The following is a 25725-nucleotide window of genomic DNA, read 5'->3' as shown; positions in this document are numbered from 1 at the left end:
TTTTTTCTCCAGACTGAAGCAATAGATTGATAAGTGAATAAACTGCAGCCCTTTCATTCACTAGATTTGAAGGTTTGGCTTGTAGTCAGTTCATTATCTCTCCCACTTATCCCAATATAATGTTAACGAACAATTAGTGGTTCTTAATAAATAAACATATAATGGCATAAAAAGGAAAAAAAAAAAAAAAGATAATGTTCACAAATGCTATTGATACATAAAACTCCACACAACCATTCATAAATAAAAAAGGTTTATTTTCACTTCATTAGTTAGAAATACTATGTTTTTTCAAATACCACAAAGACACACATTTATCCAAATGCATATCTGTCACTGTCCTGTTCGCAATGAACTATACAGTATATTTTAATAAAGGTATCAAATACAGAATTCACAAAACCACCATCAGTAAAACAGTATGTGCCATTTAGGTGTAATGTCATACTTTTTTACCTCTTCCCCTCCCGCCCCCCCACCCCTCCCCCCCAAAAATCCACTGTGGCAAATTCACATATTAGTAAGTGAATATTACTAATAATAAAAAAAGTTGTCAGTCTCCTCTCCATTCCCAAATGGAACAGTAGTGCTGCTTTACTTGGCAGCCTTTACAGTCATTACTTCCAAGTGACCCCAATAAATGCTGTGCGCAATGACATCTCCATTGAGTTCATAAACCACATACTTTCTTACGCTTGTTCAGTGTGCCTCAATACCACACAAATCCTGTGCAAGGAGCATGAGAGGGAACAGAAGGGGCATCGGCAGCAGGTGCTGTAACTCTATTAGAACAAAAAATGAAATAAAAATATCCTTCAAGCTACTTAGACGTTAATAAATACTACTGGAGAAAACGTTAATACTCGTGGCAGGTCCAGTAATTAACTAATACTACAATAAAAAATAAAATTGCACTGTTTAATAAACTAAATATAGTACTGTATATGGAAGCATTTTATTTATTGGAAACTTTAAATAGTTAAATATTTGGGGAGTGATAATACAATTAGCAAAGCACCATATATGTGCCTAGATGCAATAAAAATAATACAAAAGAGATTGGTAACTGAGAAACCAAACTTCTGAGCCAAAAAAACTTTATGATTTCAACACTAGATAATACAAAACTAGTGGAGCCTGAAATAAAGTGCTTTGCAGGAACCACTCCAGTACAGCGCTTCGTTACATGGGCCAATCCTTTCAATCCAGAACCCAATAAAGTTAGATGCAAACTCTGGACAATTGCTCCAGTGAGCAAACAAAAGAATTTCAGACTTAAAAACCTTTGCTTGTGGATTACATATTTACAGATTTTGCTGAGAAACAAGTGCAAAATGGGACCTTTCTAATGATTGTATCACAGGACACTGGGGCTGAAAGCCGCCATCCTGCTGTGTCAGCAGAAAATCAACAGCAACGGACTGGTGGCCGAGGCGGTGGCAGCTCTGGGGGAACTTCTGGCTCTGGCTGAAGCGATAAGATGCTGTTGGATAATTCGTTCCGCATTATATCCAGGGGCATCTGCACAAGATATATTAATGGGTTATCATCAATAATTAAAATACTTTAAATAATAAAAATATAAAGAAAAAAACATTTTAGCTTGGTTATCAAAATCCACGTGAGCTTACAGATTTGTAATGTAATCATTTTGTGCCAATAAGATGAATAAGAGTGCGTCAATGAGAGCAGCACTGTAGGTGCCAGCTCTGTGCACTACATAATGGACAGAGCTGTGTAGTTCTGGCAGAGAAGCTGATCAGCCGATCAAATAGTGAGGGCATATCCTGGAGGATAGGACAACACTTGTCAAATCCCAGAAAACCGCTTTAACCCCTGTATGCCAACTCCCCACTGATAACGGGCATCCCATTCCCCCTGATCTGAGGGAGCAGCAGATTGAGCATGTGCCCTGTACTATTCATTCTCTTTGGGACTGCTTAAGAGACCGAGTACTGTGCTTGGTTATCATTGTGCACAGCAATGGAGGCTGGAATGGAGTTCTATCTTCTTCAGCGATGCCTCCCGCTTTTCTCGGATGCAATATTAGCCAGAGATTGGTCTGGAGACCACATGGGCAACGCCATAAAGAAGGAACCTCACACTGGTCCTTCAGGCATTTTGGTGTGGGGTGGCACGATGTATTGTAGCAAGACCCCTCTAGTCTTCATTTCAAGTACACTAACAGTTCGGAGTTACATTGATTTGGTCGTAAGAAGCTATGCAGATGATCTCTGCAAGCTCTGCCTCTAATGCCACCAGATGTAAAGTAGTTCTCCGATAAGTCAATGTTCAGACTTTCAAATAGGCCTTAAGACATGACTTGGATAATAATTAATCCAGCAATCATCTGCAGACAGCTGTTTTGGGGTGACTACGCCTCATCAGTGCCGAGCAAGAGGGTACTGGTTTAATTGGGTGGAACCAGTGGAATGGCTATTTCTCCAAAGTGTCCCAGGAGCCATTTTCAACAGGACAACGCCATGTCCTGCAGCATCTCTGGACTTGTCTCTCATCGGGCACATCTAGGACATCATTGGTCAGCAATTACAAAGGGACCTGCCAGCAATGGATCGTGTTTATGTGTGTGATCAAATGCATTCAGAGTGGCAGAACATTCCTCAACCATTAATAACCTCATGAATAGCATGCAAAGGATAAATAAAACATATTTTTTTGCCCAAAATGAGGAATTAAAAAAATGTAATAGCCTTTAAGACAGGTAAAGTAAACACTTACCTTTTTCAATATGTCATCAACCAGCTTTAAAAATATTTCATCTACATTAAAGTTGTCCTTGGCACTTGATTCACAGAAACGCATCCCAGTTATCTGTTGTGCAAACTAAATGATAGAAATACACAAGAATAATAAATACACAGTTAGAATAACAATATAGAACTAAGGGCATACATAGCTGTGAACTATAAAACATGCCGATACATTGCAGCTAACTAAATACATATATTTACTGTATCTACCTGTTGTGAAATGTCACACTTCCCATTAATCTACAGTACATTTCCCAGTTTAGGCATTTACTGAAGTAACACCCACTTGGAAACATACCATATAAACACTAATTTCAGCAACAAGATAATGCGTATGTGCAACTTTACACATGATATACCAAACGCCCACCACAACTAGACGTGCACTTTGTGCTATGCTTTACATGCCACAATTATTTAAGTTAACACATAGGTTAAAGGGGTTGTCCGGGTTCAGAGCTGAACCCGGACATACCCATATTTACACCCATGCAGCCCCCCTGATGTTAGTATCGGAGCATCTCATGCTCCGATGCGCTCCCTTGCCCTGCGCTAGATAGCTTTTGTTTACAACAACACACTGCCGGCGGAGGCATCTGCCCGGCAGTGTGTTCGGTGACATCACCGGCTCTGATGGGCGTGCTTTAGCGCTGCCCTAGCCGTTTTACTGGCTAGGGCAGCGCTAAAGGTCACCCATCAGTGCCGGTGACGTCACCGGGCTTCCTGCCAGCCCCATGAAGAGCCCAGTTCGTCACCGGAACTTTTGAAAATGCCTTTGCCCTGCACGATTTAGCGAAGGGCAAAGGAGAGCATCGAAACATGAACTGCTCCGATGCTCAAGTCAGGGGGGCTGTCTGGGTGACAAATGGAGGTATGTCCGGGTTCAGCTCTGAACCCGGACAACCCCTTTAATGCCATATCTGTGCAGGCTGAACCATGATATTAAAGGGGTTGTCTCATTCCGCCTTTACTAAGATGACATGAGACACAGTCTCGACCATGAAACAGCAGAGAGCACCGGCGTTCACTGTTTCAGCAGCTCTCATTGCCGTGCATGTGAGCTACGAAGCAGATTAACACAGCAAGCTATGCTGTTTCCGTAACTCACATGCACGGCAACAGGAGCTACTGAAACAGTGACCGCGGGAGTGCTCTGCCGTTTCCCGGCCGGGAGGTGGTCGGGACTGTGTCTCATCTCGTCTTAGTAATAGCGAGATGAGACAACCCCTTTAAGTTAGTATACCCTTTTTTTTATTACCAGTCAGAATAGCTGAGTGCAAAGAAAAGTACTGTATTAATCACAATTCTTGAGCAATAAGAAATGGTGGCTAATAATAATCCCTCATCTGTAGCAGATTTGTACCTATGAAACTGGCTGACCTGTTACATGTGTCCTTGGCAGCTGAAGACATCTGTGTTGGTCCCATGTTCATATGTGCCTGCATTACTGAGAAAAGTGATGTTTTAATATATGCAAATGAGCCTCTAGGAGCAACGGGGGCGTTGCCATTACACCTGGAAGCTTAGATCTCTCTGCAACTGAGGCCCTCTGCACTTTGACAAGGCCAGGCAGTGTATATGTGATCACATCTGGTCCTGACTTCTCCTAAAGACTCATGCTGCACCATGCCCTGCAGTATCAGGCAGGGCAAGGGCTTTTTCTGGAGATCCCGTGACATACCGGGCTCTCCATGGGTAAAGCTAGGCGCTTAGCAGTGAGCCCGGTGACGTCACCGGCACTAATGGGCAGGCTTTAGTGCTGTTCTAGCCTGTAAAACAGCCAGGGCAGCGCTAAACCCCGCCCATCAGTGCCGGTGACATCACTGGGAACACTGCTAGGTGAAAGTTTCCGCCTAGCAGTGTGTAAAAAAAAATAACAACAACTGGCCCTTGCCCTGTGCTGCATTGGAGCATGAACTACCATAACAAAGGGCCTGCCCGGGTAAAAATACGAATATGTCTGGCTTCAGCTCTGAACCCAGACAACCCCTTTAACACTAAGAAAGATCAATGGGTCTATAGCTAAAATATGTAATAATCTTTATTTATCAAAATATATACCGTAATTTGAATACAATTGTAAGGAGAAAGATCCAGAAAAAATACATGGGGTACATAGATCAGATATAGCACTTATGTCACAGATGTAATATTAGGAAACAGGCCCTAAGCTCTTATATCAGGCTTCATAATAAAGCCAAGTACATAGAAGATACCAAAAAGCCCTAATAATTGCACTCCACCAGGGGAACAGAAAAAACAAACCCCATAAAAATACTATATTTCACCACAGCAGTAATACTGCTGAATACATATAGATGATAAAATATAATGATGAAGTCAATAATTACACATGGCACACATATATACATGCAAAAAATGGCTGTACATGGGCCTGTGTGTGCCATGTGTAATTATTGTCTTGATCATTATATTTTATCATCTATATGTATTCAGCACAGCACCAGTATTACTGCTCTGGTGAAATATAGCACCTAGGACTCTGTGTATTCTCCATGTATTCAGCTCTATATATCCAGCTAGAAGTCAAGTATAGTATCTGCAGCTTTGTGCAATATTTATGTACTCAGCCTATTATAAAGCCCTCATATGTACTCAGCACTATATATTCAGCTGGAAGCCAAGTGGAGTATCTATAGCTCCGTGTAATATCCATGCACTCAGCCTTTGGTATTATTAAGTTTTGTATTTTCTGTTCCCCTGGTGGAGTGCAATTATTAGGGCTTTTTGGTATCTTCTATGTACTTGGCTTATGTAGCCTGATATAAGAGCTTGGGGCCTGTTTCCCAATATTACATCTGGACTGTGACATAAGTGCTAAATCTGATCTATGTACCCCATGTATTTTTTCAGGATCTACAATTGTATTTAAATTATATATTTTGATTAATAAAGATTATTACATATTTTATAGTTATAGTCCCATTGATCTTTCTTTTGGTTAGGATTTATGCTGTTTTTGATCTGGGGACAACCTGGATAATGAGGTGGTTGTAGGTTTTTAACCCCTTTAACACTGCCTGGCCCTGTCAATAAAAATGCAGAGGGCGTTGCATACACAGCAGAGCTTCTGGGAGTAACAACAACGCCCCCGTTGCTCCTAGAGGCTCATTTGCATATATTAAAACTTCATTTTTCTCAGCAGTGAAGGCACATATGAACATGGGACCAACACAGATGCCTTCAGCTTCCAAGCGCACATGTAACAGGTCAGCCAGTTTCATAGGTACAAATCTGCTACAGATGCCCTTTTTGATCTCTTATTCTCTATTTTATTCCTAGGCCAAGTTCAAACACCATGCATTTGATTTGAAATATTCAAGTAAAACCCCATTCCCTTACAGTATTAAAAAATACCCTTTTTGGCACAGTTTAAATTCACAAATAAACCTAGAGAGCTGCACCAAAATCCACTATAAAACCCACTACTCTATTTCAAGAGCTTAATATTTCTTTCTTTCATCTCTGCTCAGTCTTCTGTTTCGGGTCTTGTCAAATTCTATTTTATAATTTAGTGATTTGCTAGGAACAAGTGTTGGATTAGCAGACTTTATGATTTATCAGATGCCAGACTAAAGAAAGTTTACTGCACGTAAAATGTCTGCCCCACCGGTTCATGTGAGGTAGAGGAGCTTCATAGATGTAAGCTGGTCCACAATCTGCTTTCCTTGAGTATTGACTAGAACACTATTTGAGGAGTGTTATCCCATTCAAAACCAGCAACAAAGAATTATGCATTATGTATGGAAAGGTATGTGACATAAAGATTTCTAATCTTAAAAGGGGTTCTGCACTTTGTTTAAACTGATGATCGTCGGGAGTCCGACACCTGGTACCCCCGCCGATCAGCTGTTTGAGAAGGCAGCGGCGCTCCAGCAGCGCCTCCACCTTCTAACTGTTTACCGCTGGCCGAGTGACTTCACGACTTGTACCATTCAAGTGAACGGAGCTTAGCTGCGCCCAGGCCAGTGATACTAGTCGTGACGTCACTGGCCTGCGGCAAACAGTGAGAAGGCCGCGGCGCTCCTGGAGCGCCGCTGCCTTTTTCAAGCAGCTGATCGGCGGGGGTCCCGGGTGTCGGACTCCCGCCTATCAGATGCTGATGATCTATCCAGAGGATAGATCATCATTTTAAACAAAGTGCAGAACCCCTTTAAGTGTTTAAGTGGAACTCTTACCTTTTCTCCTTGCTGCCGAGTGATTTCTCGGTCAATTTCACAGTCCAGCTTGTTTCCAACTAGAAGGAGTTCTGCATCCTCAGACGCATACTACATGAACAGAAAGTATAAATCACTCATTTTGGGTGTCACAACCATGTTCCCACATATTAGTCAGTTATATTTTCACATGTTAAGCAAGGCCACAACCATGTCTTTCTATCCCATAGCTAAAATTGCAGAGTGAATATTTCCGCCCCCAATGTACTACTGTATGCATTATACTGAAGTAGTCATACGTGAGCACAGGTACATGCACACATTTCTAACATCAGTATTAATAGTGGTGCCCTGGCAATTATGAACGGAGACAACTACTAGAGGTACAATCCATCCCTGACCCTGAGCAGCAAACACCTTTACACAGACATTTTGAATCTCGCTGAAAAGCCTGCTTTGTATAGGAGTATACAGTCTTATAGGAGTATTAGATAGAATGATGTAACCACTGTGTAAAAGGCCCACCTTATCAATCATCTTCATCCATTTTGGTAAGTCATCAAAAGTCTCTTTCTTGGTGATATCATAGACTAATATGATACCCTTGGCACTTCTGTAATAGGCTGAAGTAATACTGTTGAAGCGCTCCTGGCCAGCTGTGTCCCTGCAAAAAGCAAGAGCAGGATGGTAGAAAACGATGTCCCCCATAAAGAGAAGCCATTAGCATTCAGCTTCACGCCTACTGACACTGAGAAACACAAAGCCTGATTTGTAGGAGCTGGAAAGGAGTTCAAGCATTTTGGCGTTTGGCGCTGATTTCTGAAAATCCCTAAATTACTGGGTGATCTTTTTGTTAATGTATAAAACCCCAATAGAGAAAGAGTTTATTCTAGAAGTTACTAATGTAATAAAGAATCAGAATTCATAGACAATCTACATTATTCACACTGCAAGGACATCAGCGTTGTCAGTCCTGGGGTTCTGTTCTGTCATAGGAGCAGAAAACCTAAAATGACTAATCATATGATGGACACGAACAACGCCAGAGGTACCCCACTGACTTAAAATGGGGTCTGTCTAATGCCATCATATTTTCCATTCTCTACAGGAAAATACAGTGCAATATGAATGGTGGATTTTATGCTACACTTTCAGATGTTCTGCTGCAGATTCCATCCTTCACATTACAAAGGCAGGATGCAATCCACACTCTAAGCCAACAGTCATAGGGTATATCCAAGGCTAACAGGCTTTATGGCAGGGGTCTTCCAGTTAGAGTGATTTTTAAGCAAATGCCCACAGCCTGCCCCTGAGACAGAAGATTCGTACCTGTGTTGCTCCAGTCCTCCGTGCCGTTCCCGTGCGTTCCATCGTCCGGGCTTCATGGTGTTTATGTCCAGCTGGCTATGGACATGGTCACATGCACCGCTTCAGCCAATGACTGGCTTCAGTAGTGACATGCTGCTTGTGGCCACATCACTGCTGAAGCCAGTCAGGGACTGGATGATGGAAACCGCAGAGGCGGCGTGGAGCAGGTAAGTGTGAATCCTCTGTTTCAGCAGACAGCCTGAGGGCACTTGCTTAAAAATCATTATAACTGGAAACCCGCTTTAAACCTTGAACTTGCAGGCATAACCCAATTACTAGAATGTACTGCCCAATAAACAAAAAAAATAATCCCCTTTGAAATATTTACAATTGTTACAACTGAACAAAAGTGTGGGTTTAGGAAGAAAAGACAAGACAAGAGAGAATGACTAAAACACATACTTTAAAGGGGTTTTCTGGGAGTACTGTCAGGATAGGTTACCATAATCTGATCGATGGGGGTCCGAAACCTGGAACCCCCACAATCAGCTGTTTGAGGATACCATGGCGCTAAGGGTACTTTCACACTAGCTTGAGCCTTTTTTTCCGGCAGGCTCTTCCGGCGGGGGAAGAGCCTGAGGGTCCATGCTGCCACTAGTGCACCGAGCCACCGGAAGTCCGCTCCGGCCCCATTCGGAGGTCCGGCCGCAGCAAGGCAAACATGCCGTATTTTTATTCCGGCCGCCTCTTGGCATGTATGCCGTGCTGCAGCCGGATCTTGTAGTGAATGGGGCCAGAGCGGACTTCCGGCACCATACGTGCACTAGTGGCAGCATGGATCTGTCAGGCTGTTCACCCGCCGGAACAGCCTGCCAGAGAAGGCTGCTGCTACTGTGAAAGTAGCCTAAGGTGAGAGCTGCTGCATCTACACAGAATACCAAGCCCAGCGACATACAGCGCTGTATAGTCATTGTGCTCGGTATTGCAGTCCAGGCCCTTGAATGTGATGGCCCTTAAATATTGTACTCCTGGAAAACCCCTTTAAGACAGTTGAGTGCAGCTGTGGGATAACAAGCAGAAAAAAGAAATGCATTACCTCGTGATGAGCCTGCAGACCTCCTGCTACATAACCAGCCATGTGGCAACCGCATTCCAGACAGGAACACAAAGGTGAATGACCAAGACATGGCACATATACATTCAAGCATTAGCTGACCGGTGTAGCTACTGAGAAGCCATCAGTGTAGTCAGTCGAAAGCAAAACAAGCCAACAGTGAGATTAATAAAATGGTGAACAAATGGGGAAAGTTAGAATATGTGAATCACATACACAGACATTATTGACAAGATGTATAAATTAGTCACACGGCTACACTTAAGGGTAAAACAAATGTATGGAGAAGACGCAGGTTTGGTGACAAATGACTGAAATTGGAGTTTAATGACTGCATTCAGGCAGCAGCAAATACAAGCGTACAGGAAATGTAAAGGCAACACCTTTCTTGTGGTAATTAATGCAGAAAATTTGCTGTGATACTATTTTTATTTTATTTTTATTAAATATTTCTAGAACTGTTCAAATTGAGAACGTCAAACAAATCCATCTGCAATTCAGCAGTTAAATTATAATCTCAGCAACAGCAAAACTACAGTTTATTCTCAAAAACAGGAAATATTTCTTATACTGGAAACGGAAGACTCATAAAAAAAAAAAGCTCATCCGCCATGCCATATAAAACTAACCCCTTAAGGACCCGCGCCGTACATGTACGACACTGGTGGTTGTGACTTAAGGACCAGCGGCGTACCTGTACAGCAAGCTGATCGGGCAGGTGCAGGAGCTGCGCCCACCCGATCAGCGACAGGGGTCCGGCAGTCACTGATAGCCAGACCCCTATTGTATGCAGTGTTTTTAGCTTGCGGGATCGTGCCGGGTTCGGGGTGGCCATCAGGTCCCCGCGCTGCTGTGACAGGGACCCGATGCCTTCCTTAGTCATCGTAGCTACCTTCCGTGACAGCCTGTGAGATCCAGCCCCCTGAATCTCACAGGCAAGCTGGCTGAAGTGCATTACAGTATGTAATACACCTATAGCCAATGCATCACAATACAGAAGTATTGTAATGGATTGTAAACGGGAAGTAGACATATTAGGTATCACCGCGTCCATATCGACTGGCTCTATAAAAATATTACATGACCTAACCCCTCAGGTCAGGGATGGACAAACTGCGGCTCTCCAGCTATTGTAAAACTACAAATCCCAGTATGCCCAGTCTGCCTACAGCTATCAGCCTACAGCAGGGCATGATGGGATTTGTAGTTTTACAACATCTGGAGAGCTGCAGTTTGCCCATCCCTGCTTCAGGTGAAAACCTTAAAAAAATGTGTTTTTTTTGTCACCTTACATCATTAAAAGTGCAAAACCAAGCAATCAAAAAGGCGTATGCCCCCCAAAATAGTACTAATCTAACCATCACCTCAGCTCGCAAAAAATTAGACCCTACCTAAGACAATCGCCCAAAAAACTAACTATGGCTCTCAGACTATGGAGATACTAAAACATGGATTTTTAAATTGTGTTAAATGAAAAAAAAAAAAAGTATACAGTAGGTATCACCGTGTCCGTAACAACCTTCTCTATAAAAATACCACATGATCTAACCCCTCAGGTCAACACCGTAAAAAAAAAAAAAAAAAACGGTGTCCAAAAAGTCATTTTTGTCACCTTACATCACAAAAAGTGTAATAGCAAGCGATCAAAAAGTCATATGCACACCAAAATAGTGCCAATCAGACCGCCATCTCATCCCGCAAAAATGATACCCTACTCTAAGACAATCACCCAAAAAATATAAAAAATGCCTCTCAGAATATGGAAACGCTAAAACATGATTTATTTTGTTTCAAAAATGCTGTTATTGTGTGGGGGGAAAATGTACCTGCGTCTTATGGGGTGAATACTAATGAGCGCCTCCATTATGGAAGCGCTCATTAGTACCAAAGGACCAGGAAGCGGTAAAGGCTCTGTACTCATCGCTTCCTGGTCCTCGGCTGTGAAGGCTGCGCACAGTGCGAGGGCGCTCTGTGACCTCATGCTGTGTGTGCCAGTTCACAGCACAGCCGGCGGCAGGAGGAAGAGGATCACGATGTAGGTGAGGAGCAGCGGCGTCCGGAGCAGGAGAGGTAAATTTTTTAATTTTTTTTTTATAAAACATGAGGCAATCTGGAGCAATATGGAGATGCTGGGGGCTGATTTAGGGCCAATATTGAGATACTGGGGGCTGATCAGGGGCAATATGAAGATGCTGGGGGCAATGGGGACAATGGGGACTGCTGGGGCTAATATGAGGGGCAATTGGGGCTGCTGGGGGCTGATGAGAGGCATGGGGCTCTTATCTGAGGTCTTGTTGGGGTCTTATTAACATTGGGGGTCCGATTGCTGGTCTGACCTGAGGTCTAATAAAAAAAAAAAAAATTCTTATTGTCCTCCTCTAAAACCTAGGTGCGTCTTATGGGCCGGTGCATCTGCTGGGGGCTAATATGAGAAGCAATGGGGGGCTGCTGGGGGCGGATATGAGGCAAAGGGGACTGCTGGGGGTTGATGAGAGGCATGGGGCTCTTATCTGAGGTCTGATTGGGGGTCTGATCTGAGGTCTTATTGGGGTCTTATTAACATTGGGGGTCTGATTGCTGGTCTGACCTGAGGTCTAATGAAAACATTTTTTTTTCTTATTGTCCTCCTCTAAAACCTAGGTGCGTCTTATGGGGTGAAAAATACGGTAAATAAAAAATAAAAAAAGTATACATATTAGGTATCGCCACGTCCGTAAGAACCTGCTCTATTAAAATATCACATGAACTAACCCCTCAGGTGAACATCGTAAAACCAGAACTTTGCATACACAATACAGTAATAAATTGGTATAGATCATACCAGTGTATTACTGTATTGCGGCGGCAGCAGGGAGCGCACGGCGTCATAGCAACCAGTGACGCCGTGCGCTCCTGCTCTCAGGAGGGATCCAGGCCGCGGTTCCACGGCCCGCACACGGCTGTGAAACACAGCTGTGTGCATGGGGCCTAAGGCTACTTGCACACGGCCGTATGTGTTTTGCGGTCCGCAAAAAAAACTAACGGATGGCATCCGTTTTTTTTGCGGATCCATTGTAACAATGCCTAAAACGGACAATAATAGGACATGTTCTATTTTTTTCGCGGGGCTACGGAACGGACATACTGATGCGGACAGCGCACAGTGTGCTGTCCACATTTTTCGCGGACCCATTGAAATGAATGGGTCCGCATCCTATCCGCAAAAAAAAAAAACACGGAACGGACACGCAAACAAACAACGTTTGTGTGCATGTAGCCTAATACTTTATGACCTATCCTCTGAGACTGACCATGATACCAAGAGGCAGTAGCACTCACAGGAGCACCGATACCTTCTCAGACAGCTGAGCAGCTGGGGTTTCGGGTGTCGGACACCCACTGATCACATACTAAAGACCTATCCAAAAGGATAGATCAGGCAGAGTGCTCATACATTGCTGGATCAAGGAGAGAGGCGTGCCTCTGCACCAGTCGGAACAGAAGCAGAGTTCAGATCCAAGTTTTAAAATGTTTTTTCAGTTTAAAAATCAAATACTGAAGTTTTTCACCGAACCTGATTATGTAAAGGATGCACAGAACTACGCTGTCACTGTGAGACAGCATCATCTATGTGAATGAACACAACATGCATATTTTAAATCATACTGGTAACATAAAACATTGCTAAATATCATCTCCCCACTTATACATGTAGGTAGGCAGAGAGCTTATACCACAAATATATTGTGTACTCACCAAATTTGTAACCTAATTTTCTTTCCCCTTAACTCTACAGTTTTGATTTTGAAGTCAACACCTGAAAAAAAAATGCAAATGATTTAAACAACAACAAAAAATTCTGGATTACTTACCGGTAATCATTTTTCCATGAGCCCATGACCAGCACCCTTGAGAGACCGCCTCCATCCAGGACAGTAACTTTCGTGGAGAGCTCTTAAAGGGTTTCTACCATCAGAAATACTGTTATGTACCTGACTGACATTAGCGATTACCGCTTGTAACACTTTCCTCCCGAAGGATAGACGATCATTAGAGTCTAAATCTAACTTGTAGTGACGAAAAAAAAGTACATGGAGACTTCCATGTAGCTGCCCTATGAATTTGCTCTAAAGATGCATTGGCCCTTTCTGCCCATGAAGTAGAAATTGATCTAGATGAATGAGCACCGAAACCCAAGGGGGGAGTTTTGCCCGCTGAGGAATAGGCCAAAACGATAGCCCCTACTATCCATCTGGCTAGGGTTCTAGATGAAACCTTATTACCCCTGTTTTTTCCCCCAAAATGCACAAAAAGCCTAGAGGATTTCCTCCACTGACTGGTGACATTCAGATAATGAGACAGGCATCTTTTAACGTCTAGACAATGGAGCCTGCTTTGCTTTGACACAAAGATGGGAGAACAATATCTTGGGACCTATGAAAAAGAGAGACCACTTTGGGCAAAAAAGATGGGTCCGGTTTAATGAGCACTCTGTCCTCCAGGGTGTTAGTATAGAGAGGAGAGGTTGAAAAGGCAGAAATCTCACCCACTTTCCTAGCTGAGGTGATGATCACCAAAAAAGCAGTATTAAAAGATGTTTTAATAGATAAATCGTGTAGCGGTTCAAAAGGAGGCTCCATCATCCTAAACAAAACTAGATTCAGATCCCACTGAGGAACATAAGACGTGATTACAGGCTTAATTCTACTGACTGCCTTAAAGATGATTGGCAATGGGGAATTCAAAAAAGGCTCTCAGAGCAGAGACCTGTACTTTAAGGGTGCTAAGTAAAAGTTTTTTTTATTAAGACCTTCTTGAAGAAAATCCAGAACCGTAGGCATAGGAGGAGGGCTCAAAGGATCACCCGGGGTCCTTGTGAACCTTAAGAAAGTCTTCCAGACTCTAAGGTAAATGGTGGAGGTTACTTCCTTACGACAAGATAAAAGGGTGGAAATAACCTCTTTGGATAGGCCCCTACACTCTAGGATTTCCCCTTCAAATACCAGGCTGCCAGATGAAGGTTCTTTACCTCCGGATGAAAGACAGGCACCTGAAACAACAGATCCTGCCTGTGTGGAAGAATTCATGGATCTGACAGAGACAGTTTTCTAAGCCAAGTGAACCAGGTTCTTCTCGACCAGAAAGGTGCAATTAGAACAAGCCTCATCTGTTCCTGCCCCAGCTTCTGCAATACCCTGGGGAGAAGTTTTATAGGAGGAAAGGCATACTAGAATTTTTACCACTTCTAGAAGTGAGGTTAGAAAATCTATAGATTCTGCCACCACCAGAATCTATAGATGGGCCATAATCTGGAAGTGCTCTATATTGTAAATGATAAACCCCGCTACTCTGTTTACATTAATTGGGATGTGATAGTAGGCATCCTTTATGTCTATGGTAGCTATTACACAGTCTTTGAAAATATGTTTTATTGCAGACTGTACGGATTCCAATCTGAACTTTTTGTATTTAAGGTACTGATTTAAGTCTCTCAAGTTTATAATCATTCTGAAAGAACCGTCTGGCTTGGGTACGAGAAAAAGGGACAAATAAAACCCCCTCCCTTTCTCCAAGTCTGAAATGGGAATTAATACATTTTTCTTTAAAATCCTCGATGCAGATTCGTTTAAATCACATGACCACGGAGCGCGACTGAAGTGAAGCCTCTAACTCACCGCTCTGTGGCCTCCCGACTCGGCACCGTGCTACACTGGCCAGGGCCTTGCGTGCACACATTGTCAGCCATGTGTGACGTCAGGTCCCTCCCAGTGCATGCATGGGATGAAGACGTGGTCTGTGTACTGCGGACTGCATATCAGCGCACTGCCAGTACCAGGAAAGGTAAGTGGCGTGGCATTTAAAGGGGGCACCTGTGATTTAGGGGCTGATGGTGCTGGGGGACAAGGATGATCATGGCAATGGCATGGAGGGGCTGATGGTGCTGGGGGAGTGGGGGACGGCACAGGACATGGATGGCATAGAAGGGCTGATGGCGCTGGGTGGGACACATGGCATGGAGGGGCTGATCTGATGGCACTGGGAGAGTGTGAGACATGGCAATTGGGCTGGCAATGGATGGGCTGCTGATAGAAGAAAAGCCTGCTGGAGTATACCGTATTGGGTATAGCCGGATACAACCAGCTATATGCTCTCATTGACTAAAAGGTGGTCTAAAGCCATCTGGCCATGTTCGGGCATACATGCTGGGTATTGTCCAAAGCTTTTTTTTTTTTTTTTTTGGTCGTCCGGCCAAAACCCAGCTAGAATGCTGTAACAAGGCCGGACCTCGTTACAGTCAATCTGCTGCTGCAGCCGGCAGTATCCAGCTATACCCGATATGGTATATTCTGGCTGGCTGTTCTTCTGACAGAATGTATATTGCAGCTGTGAAAGAAGCCTTATTTGGGTGCAGTTATGTGCTATACCACTGTAAGAAATAAAAATATTGTTTTTATACAGCAATACCCTATTTTAAGAAGGTTTTTCTTATTAGATTACTCGATTAATCGTAAAAAAAAAAAAAAATTGATAGAATACTCAATTGCTAAAATAATCGTTTACTTCAGCCCTAGTTGGGGAGAGAAACTCTAGATAAAAACCGTCTTTTAGGATACCATTTATCCAGGGGCTTGCCGAGATTTTTTTCCCCCAAGCCAGAGAAAAAAAAGAGATAGTCTTCCCCCCACAGGATAGTAACAGTCATTGTGTCACGCAACTTCCGGTTCATGCATGGTGCGTGCTCAGAAAAGCTCAGCCCTCTACCCCGCCTCTGTAAGCTACTAGAGACCAGGAGGAAGAAAGACTAGGCCCCGGACCACCCAGAATACTGCCAGGTGGGTCCGGTGTGTCGGCATTACCTCCCAGTAACACCGGGTCTGCCCAAGAACCCCGGCTCGACATGTAACAGTCCAAGACCCAGAATGATGGCCCCAGACTTAGCAGGCGGCTCCTAGTGGAGTCTTACGCTGAACCAGGTAACCCCTTAACCTGAAACACATGCGGGGTTCCTGCAGCCTAATCTTTAGTTCTCCACTCTAGGTCCTATCCATAGGACAGGAAACAGTAACTGGTGCTACAGGGGCAGAGCCCCTCAAGAGCTCTCCACGAAAGTTCCTGTTTCCTGTTCTGGATTCAGGCGGTCTCTGATAGGCGTAGGGGAAAAAAACATTAAGCGTCTCCTCTGCAATAAAACTAATGACTGTCATACATGCTCCACTTGCAGATGGCTGCATGTCTAGGTACATTTCCCTTACAGAACTACAGCCTAGCTTAAAAAATTGCAGGCGCGCTGTTGTACACAGGCACGGTTTTCTAATAGACGGAAGCTAAAAGTGGTTGTGCTGGTTGTACAATTTCGCAGCTTGCTTTCAGCTGCAGTCAACTTGAAAAAGGTCATGCAGATGAGCACCCATCGGTAACGTAGCAGCCCTGCCTAATAGGGGCTACGTGTTGTCACCCACTTATTATAGCTGATTTCGGCCTGGCATGGAAACGCTAAGAACGGTTTTGGATATCTGTATTAAGACTGAATTTCCCAAACCGCCCACGGTTTTACTGAATCCAAACTGGTTTCCTAGGATGACTGGTTTACCCAAGACTGAAAGAGAAAGAAATATGGCAAAAAGAAAGCAGAACTTGGAAGGATGCTCAGTAAGCAGGTACCAACTCCTTGGCCCTGAAAATGGCTGAGCCTTAATAGACCCTCAGGTGTCCATGAGAGGTAACACAGGAACATCTGTATATAACATGCTGCTGCTGTAGAAGAAGGTAAGTACAGTGTACTCTAGGTGCACAAGTTCTATATGTAATACACGGTGCACTCTCTCAGCGTGGCACCTGTAGATGTGGCTCCATGCACTCAGCAACAGGCTCCTGAAAGACCCTTGTAGCAGTATTTAACGGCCATTAGGTGGGTGCACTCCCGTCTATATGGCCATTAAAACTGATCTGTCGATTTCAATGGGGTCCATCTGGCCGCGAAAGTGGCCAAAAAACGGCTGTGTGAATAACCCCACAGACTACCATTGTTCTTAAAATGACCAGCACATGGCCATTAAAGGGTATTCCTTTAGGTACAAGTTATCCCCTATCCATGATCGGTGGGGGTCCCAGTGATAGGACCCCCACCGATCTGATAATTATCCCCTATCCTGTATCTACTGAAATAACCCTTTAATAACTGTCGTGTGAATGTAGTCTATTGGTTACTTCCATATGGTCCATACTGGAAAAAAGCTAGGGCTACAGATGCTACTTGAAGCTCTGGCTGGCACTTTAAAGACCTGCCAGAAGAAAAAAAAAACCCCATAAAACTATTTTTAAAACATCTTAATACACTAAATACTTAGAAAACCTCTATATATGCAACACGTCTGTCCAATCTGTTACTAAGCATTCATAGTCTCATTCACACTGACTCCTTGTTAAAATTCCACCCATCTTTTGTGGTCTGATGTTACTTTAGTCTGTAGAACAGGGATCAGAAAGCTACTACTATGAAACTACAACTCCCAGCATGCAAACTTGTAACTCCCACAGAAGTGAAGGAAGGATTCTGGGAGTTGTAGAAGGTTGCTGATCGCTGCTGTATAAAATGGTATAGTCCCAATCGGAGTCAGAGTTTTTTAGGATCTGTTACAAAACCAAATCTGCCATCAACTGGAAACAGCGACACCAGTGTGAACAAAGCCTTAAAGGGGTTATCTGGAGCCCAAAAAACTCATGAGCACTTATTAAAAAGGCACTTTATTTTCCAAGCTGCAGGCATGCCCTGCTTTCCTTATCGGTCTCGTGGGTCCAGAAGTGCTGTACTTCTCTCCCAGGCCGCGCAGTAACAGGCAGTCACATGCCTACAAGGGGCTGCCACTGACTCAACGCCCTCTTCATCACAGCAATACAACAGAGGCTACAGTAGAGTGAAATGAAGGGGGTGATGGGATTTGTCCCACCCCAGACCGGGCAGATAAGAGGTTCGGCAAGTGCTGAAAAAATAAATAAATAAATAAACTTTTCTGTGGGTGGACAACTGCTCCTGTGTGTACATCCATTCATCTCTCTGCCAAAAAGAAACACAGCGTCATGCGGAGGGGACACTGTCACACTATATCAGCAGTGACATGTAGTATGCCGCCCCCTCCCTCAGTCACAAGGCAGTGAACAGCTGCTGAGGGACAGGTCTGGTCTCCAGCAGACATTCCCATGGACAGTCTGCACTCATAGCCCTTACAGATACATGGACAGGACATGCGCTGTCGGTATATTTTGTATTACAGCGCAGTGAAGACCGGTAGTGAGCATTTATCGCCCACCAGGTTATCACACCTTATAGGTGAGGTGATGCACATCCTCACCCTTCATCACCATCTGTGAATCGCACCTTCCATTACACAATCACAGCTGAGTGTATTAATATGCAGGTACCCAGGGATACTGTGACGGGCAATCAGAGCGCCCATGCTGGTGACAGATATGCCAGCTGACGTCCCGCACAAGCCCTGTCTAATGCCGTCCTACAGCACAACTACAGCTCACTGTAAAAATAGTCCCTGACCTTGAATGTATCCATTAGGCTGAATGCACACACAGCCAATAAACCTGCCTTTAACCCCTCAATAATCACATTAAAATTGGAAAACCTTCCAGAAAATTTCACTTTTTTATTGTGGAGTGCGAATTTAGGTCGGAACTAAATCTAGTCAGCACAAAACTCAATTCTTAACCCTTTTAGAGACATCCCTCATTTTAGCCTCAAAGGGGTTGTGCCAGACCTGCAAAGGGAAGATGACTTACCTGCTTCCCGGCGCCAGCTGCTTCTCTGCTGGGCTCCGTCGAGGTGAAATCACCACAGCCAATCACAGGTATGACAAGGTGAGCCGGACACCACCGTGGCCTGTGATTGGCTGAGGAGATGTCAAACCAGATATTGATTTCATTGTGAAAAGCTTGGAAATAAGATATACCTCTGACCTGACGGACTTCTATGTATTGGGCAGCGCGACCACCCTTACCTATTTACTTGAACTCTATGTGAACTTGACCCGCGCCATGCGGTGGATCTGCAGCGCCGATAAGTACCCTACAACGTTTTGAGAGACCATTTCATTTTCTTATTTTAAGCAGATATTGACATTGATGGAGCCAAGCGGAGCATCTCAGGCCTGCAGGAAAGTGCAAGGAGATGGTGCCGGAAAACAGGTAAGTCATCTTCCCCTTGCAGGTTGCAGGTCTGTTCGATCTGCGGTTTTACCTTGAATTTTGTTGGAGTTTTGGGGAGCTTATACTGTATTAAATATTTTTTATTATTTTACTTTGGGGAGAATTATCAAGTTAGGCGGGTTTTCATGCCTTTTTTCAGCCCTCAAAAATGGCAGGATCAAATGTGACCATGGCATCTGGAAGGCCAACAACCTGAAAGAGCACGCTTGCTGGGCAGGAACACCTCCCCTGAGCTGTGATCAAAACTTGAAGTTTTTATTATTATTTTTTCAGTATTAAAAACACAAGAAAAACTATACAAGTATGGGATCGATGTAATCGTATGGACACAGAGAATGACGGTAACAGGTCAGTTTTACCGCATAGTGAAGGCCGCAAAAAAACAAAACAAAACAAACAAAACTGTGCTGGAATTGCATTTTTTTCCAATTCCACTACATTTAGAGTTTTTTTTTCCAGCTTCCCATTAAATCATATGCAATATTAAATGGTGCTATTAGAAACTACAACTTGTCCTGCAAAAAATAAGCCCTCATTCGGCTATGTGAACAGAAAACTAAAATAGTTATGGCTCTGGGAAGGCAGGGAGTAAAAAAACAAAAATGTTAAATCGCCATGTCAGGAAAGGGTGGCAGATATCTGCACCCAAAAAGGGAAATTTTTTAGACCAAAAAGCATAAAGAAATTCAGCAGTGCAGTGTTCTTATCAGGCTGTTTGCTATCACCAGGGACCATCCGTTTACCCATATGTCACTGTCACACTGACATTACTAACGCTGTCCTGGCGTAAGGGGCTGGATACTGTCCTAGGAGACCCCAGTGTCACACACGACTTTTCAGGGCAACTGGGACATTTTCGATTCAGGTCAAATTTATTCAGACTGAATCAACTCTAACGACAGAACTGGAACAACGAATTACAGAAAATGTGCTCACCCCCTAATGTGATTTTTCCTGCCAGAATGATGGACACTGCGTTGGGACCTACAGACCCAACTATAGGTTGATGGTGTACGCTGCGTTCCACTGGAGTACAGTTTTAAGGATCCGGCATTGTATTGTGGCTTCCACGATAAAAGGTAAACCACGAGGCCTTCCATATGTTTTATATACATTACGTAACCTCTTCCAGGTAATAAACCATCACTGGCCGACATGGTGGAACTGATATTTGAGGAGCAATACATGAGAGTCCATAGAAGAGGCAGTCACAGCACTGACACCTGACACCGGCACAGTGAAGAGTACGGGGTAAACACGCAGAGGAATGTCCCTGAAGAAGGAGACAGCTGCCATCGAGGGGTCCAGGAACCCCAGCTGGTAAACAGGCTGACGTCGGGGACAAGTGAGCTGCCAAAAACCTCATTCAGACTGGAGTCTTGTACGCTTTACTATCTGTATTCTGGACTGAACTGTAAGTCTGGTTCAGCAGAATCGGGGGTCCAGTGTTACCTCCGTTATATAGATACGTAAACACACAAGTCTGCACGAGGACTTCGTCTGACCACACATTAGATAGTCATCATCCAACCCCATACGCATTCTGCTGGGCGTTCATCTCTGCTCAGTCTGAAGACTGGAGGTAAGCCGATGTCAGACTCCTCTGGCGGTTTATAACAAAAGGATCAGGTATCTCGACTCTCCTCTGAAGGCGGCTGTTAGGGAAGAGTTGGTTTTGGCTGACACATCTCGTGTGACCAGCTTTAGAAATGGCTTAAAGGGGTTTTCCAGGCGTTCAACACACCTATTCTTAGGATAGGTCATAAATATCAGAGGGTGGCCCCACTGCAGATCAGCTGTTTGAAGAGGTTGCGGTTCTCCGGTGAGCCGCCATATTTATCGGTCACAAGGCCTAAGCACGGCTCAGTCCCATACATACACGTGAATGGTCCGGGCTGCCAAGCACAAAGCACAGCCGCTATAAAACGTACGGCGTTGGTAAGCTGTGCGCAGCGCTGCAGCCTCTGCCCGGAGTCAGGCCAGGAATATCAAACTGTCAGAAAACTCTTTTAATACAACGTTTAGAAGGCTCTGTTCACATTGACCACATTGTTTCCATAGGTGATGGAGCAGTCACGTAAAGGACCTTTCTGACTATCACATAGGTGGCAGTCACGTGAAGGACGTTTCTATCACGTAGGTGGCAGTCACGTGAAGGACGTTTCTATCACATAGGTGGCAGTCACGTGAAGGACGTTTCTATCACATAGGTGGCAGTCACGTGAAGGACGTTTCTATCACATAGGTGGCAGTCACGTGAAGGACGTTTCTATCACATAGGTGGCAGTCACGTGAAGGACGTTTCTATCACATAGGTGGCAGTCACGTGAAGGACGTTTCTATCACATAGGTGGCAGTCACGTGAAGGACGTTTCTATCACATAGGTGGCAGTCACGTGAAGGACGTTTCTATCACATAGGTGGCAGTCACGTGAAGGACGTTTCTATCACATAGGTGGCAGTCACGTGGACAGGAGAAGCAGTGAAGCATGGAGAACTACATTTCCATCAGCTGCCATGGACGTGAGCCTCTGGGGTTCACATCTACACTGGAGGCTCCATCACAGGTTCTATCAAAAAAGCCAGTGACCCCGTGACGGAAACCCCAGGACCCTGTTATAGTCAGAGGGGTCCACAAGGCATCACTGACCTGACACCACTTATTTACAAGCTCAGATGTGAACTCAGCCCTACATGACCGAACACTACACAAGTCCTGTTCTCACTAAGTATATACACGGGACACGTGGTGTACAGAGAATACATGGGACACACACACAGGACACGTGGGACACACACATAGTATATACACACACACAGGATACACTGTATACACACACACACACACACACACACACACACAGGACACACTGTATACACACACACACACACACACACAGGACACACTGTATACACACACACACACACACACAGGACACACTGTATACACACACACACACAGGACACACTGTATACACACACACACACAGGACACACTGTATACACACACACACACAGGACACACTGTATACACACACACACACACACAGGACACACTGTATACACACACACACACACACAGGACACACTGTATACACACACACACACACACAGGACACACTGTATACACACACACACACACACAGGACACACTGTATACACACACACAGGACACACTGTATACACACACACACACACACACACACACAGGACACACTGTATACACACACACACACACAGGACACACTGTATACACACACTGTATACACACACACACACACACACACAGGACACACTGTATACACACACACACACACACACAGGACACACTGTATACACACACACACACACACAGGACACACTGTATACACACACACACACACACAGGACACACTGTATACACACACACACACACACAGGACACACTGTATACACACACACACAGGACACACTGTATACACACACACACAGGACACACTGTATACACACACACACAGGACACACTGTATACACACACACACACACACACACACACAGGACACACTGTATATACACACACACACACACAGGACACACTGTATACACACACACACACACAGGACACACTGTATACACACACACACACACAGGACACACTGTATACACACACACACAGGACACACTGTATACACACACACACACAGGACACACTGTATACACACACACACACACACACTGTATACACACACACACACACACTGTATACACACACACACACACACTGTATACACACACACTGTATACACACACACTGTATACACACACACTGTATACACACACACTGTATACACACACACTGTATACACACACACACACACACACACACTGTATACACACACACACACACACACTGTATACACACACACACACACACACTGTATACACACACACACACACACACACTGTATACACACACACACACACACACTGTATACACACACACACACACACACTGTATACACACACACACACACACACTGTATACACACACACACACTGTATACACACACACACACACACTGTATACACACACACACACTGTATACACACACACACACTACACACACACTACACACACACACAGACACACTGTATACACACACACACACAGGACACACTGTATATACACACACACACACACACAGGACACACTGTATACACACACACACACACACAGGACACACTGTATACACACACACACACACACACAGGACACACTGTATACACACACACACACACACACGACACACTGTATACACACACACACACAGGACACACTGTATACACACACACACACAGGACACACTGTATACACACACACACACACAGGACACACTGTATACACACACACACACACACACACACACAGGACACACTATACACACACACTGTATACACACACACAGGACACACTGTATACACACACACAGGACACACTGTATACACACACACACAGGACACACTGTATACACACACACACAGGACACACTGTATACACACACACACAGGACACACTGTATACACACACACAGGACACACTGTATACACACACACAGGACACACTGTATACACACACACAGGACACACTGTATACACACACACAGGACACACTGTATACACACACACACACACAGGACACACAGGACACACTATACACAACACACTGTATACACACACACAGGACACACTGTATACACACACACAGGACACACTGTATACACACACACAGGACACACTGTATACACACACACAGGACACACTGTATACACACACACACACACACACACACACAGGACACACAGGACACACTATACACACACACTGTATACACACACACAGGACACACTGTATACACACACACAGGACACACTGTATACACACACACAGGACACACTGTATACACACACACACAGGACACACTGTATACACACACACAGGACACACTGTATACACACACACAGGACACACTGTATACACACACACAGGACACACTGTATACACACACACAGGACACACTGTATACACACACACAGGACACACTGTATACACACACACAGGACACACTGTATACACACACACAGGACACACTGTATACACACACACAGGACACACTGTATACACACACACAGGACACACTGTATACACACACACAGGACACACTGTATACACACACACACACACACACACACACACAGGACACACAGGACACACTATACACACACACTGTATACACACACACAGGACACACTGTATACACACACACAGGACACACTGTATACACACACACAGGACACACTGTATACACACACACACAGGACACACTGTATACACACACACAGGACACACTGTATACACACACACAGGACACACTGTATACACACACACAGGACACACTGTATACACACACACAGGACACACTGTATACACACACACAGGACACACTGTATACACACACACAGGACACACTGTATACACACACACAGGACACACTGTATACACACACAGGACACACTGTATACACACACACACAGGACACACTGTATACACACACACAGGACACACTGTATACACACATAAGTTACACAGTATACACACATAGGGACTGTGCTGCTGTACATGACTGTCCGCATACTACAGCCGCCAGCCTTCTGACCGTGTGGTACTACAAGTCCCAGCATGTGCAGAGACTTACCCACTGTGGACTTGCAGGCCTCACAGAAGGTGTCGTCCGTGAACCTCTCCATCAGGCTGGTCTTCCCCACTCCTCGGGAGCCGATAATAATGACCTGCAGCTTAAAGTCCGCCGGCCGGTGAGGCTGCTTCCTCCTGCGGCCCTGGGCTCCGGTCAGCGCCGGGGAGCTGGAGGCCGAGCCCCCGTAAGAGATGTCATTGCTGTGTCCGCCGCCCCCGAGTCCCCTGTGGTATCCGGGCCTCGAATCCATTAACACATCCGAACCGTCTGTACACAGTGCGACGCCACGTCGGGGCCCGCCCGGGGATAGGAGAAGGCCGGGTGTCCTAGCGGCGGTCACTGCAGGAATCCTGCTCTACTGACGGAAATGTCTAGGAGAGGAAACGGGATGGGGAAGTACATAGCGGTTTGCCAGAGTGGAAGCTCCCT

At 44.7% G+C, this 25725-nt stretch overlaps 1 protein-coding gene across 1 annotated transcript; it reads right to left on the bottom strand.

Annotated features, from left to right (window-relative positions):
• Positions 1–236: 236 nt before the first annotated feature.
• On the bottom strand, positions 237–25721 carry RAB12 (RAB12, member RAS oncogene family). Its single transcript, XM_044294583.1, has 6 exons — positions 25297–25721; positions 13107–13167; positions 7475–7613; positions 6971–7060; positions 2740–2844; positions 237–1521 (listed from the first exon to the last, which is right to left on the bottom strand). Exons 1-6 carry the CDS (start codon positions 25544–25546, stop codon positions 1408–1410), a joined length of 759 nt encoding a protein of 252 aa, XP_044150518.1. The 5' UTR covers positions 25547–25721; the 3' UTR covers positions 237–1407.
• Positions 25722–25725: the final 4 nt, after the last annotated feature.

This window comes from Bufo gargarizans, chromosome 5 (genome assembly GCF_014858855.1).
Source record: "Bufo gargarizans isolate SCDJY-AF-19 chromosome 5, ASM1485885v1, whole genome shotgun sequence".
NCBI lineage: Eukaryota > Metazoa > Chordata > Amphibia > Anura > Bufonidae > Bufo > Bufo gargarizans.
The sequence above is the reverse complement of the archived record's forward strand: the minus strand, read 5'-3'. Positions and strand labels throughout refer to the sequence as shown.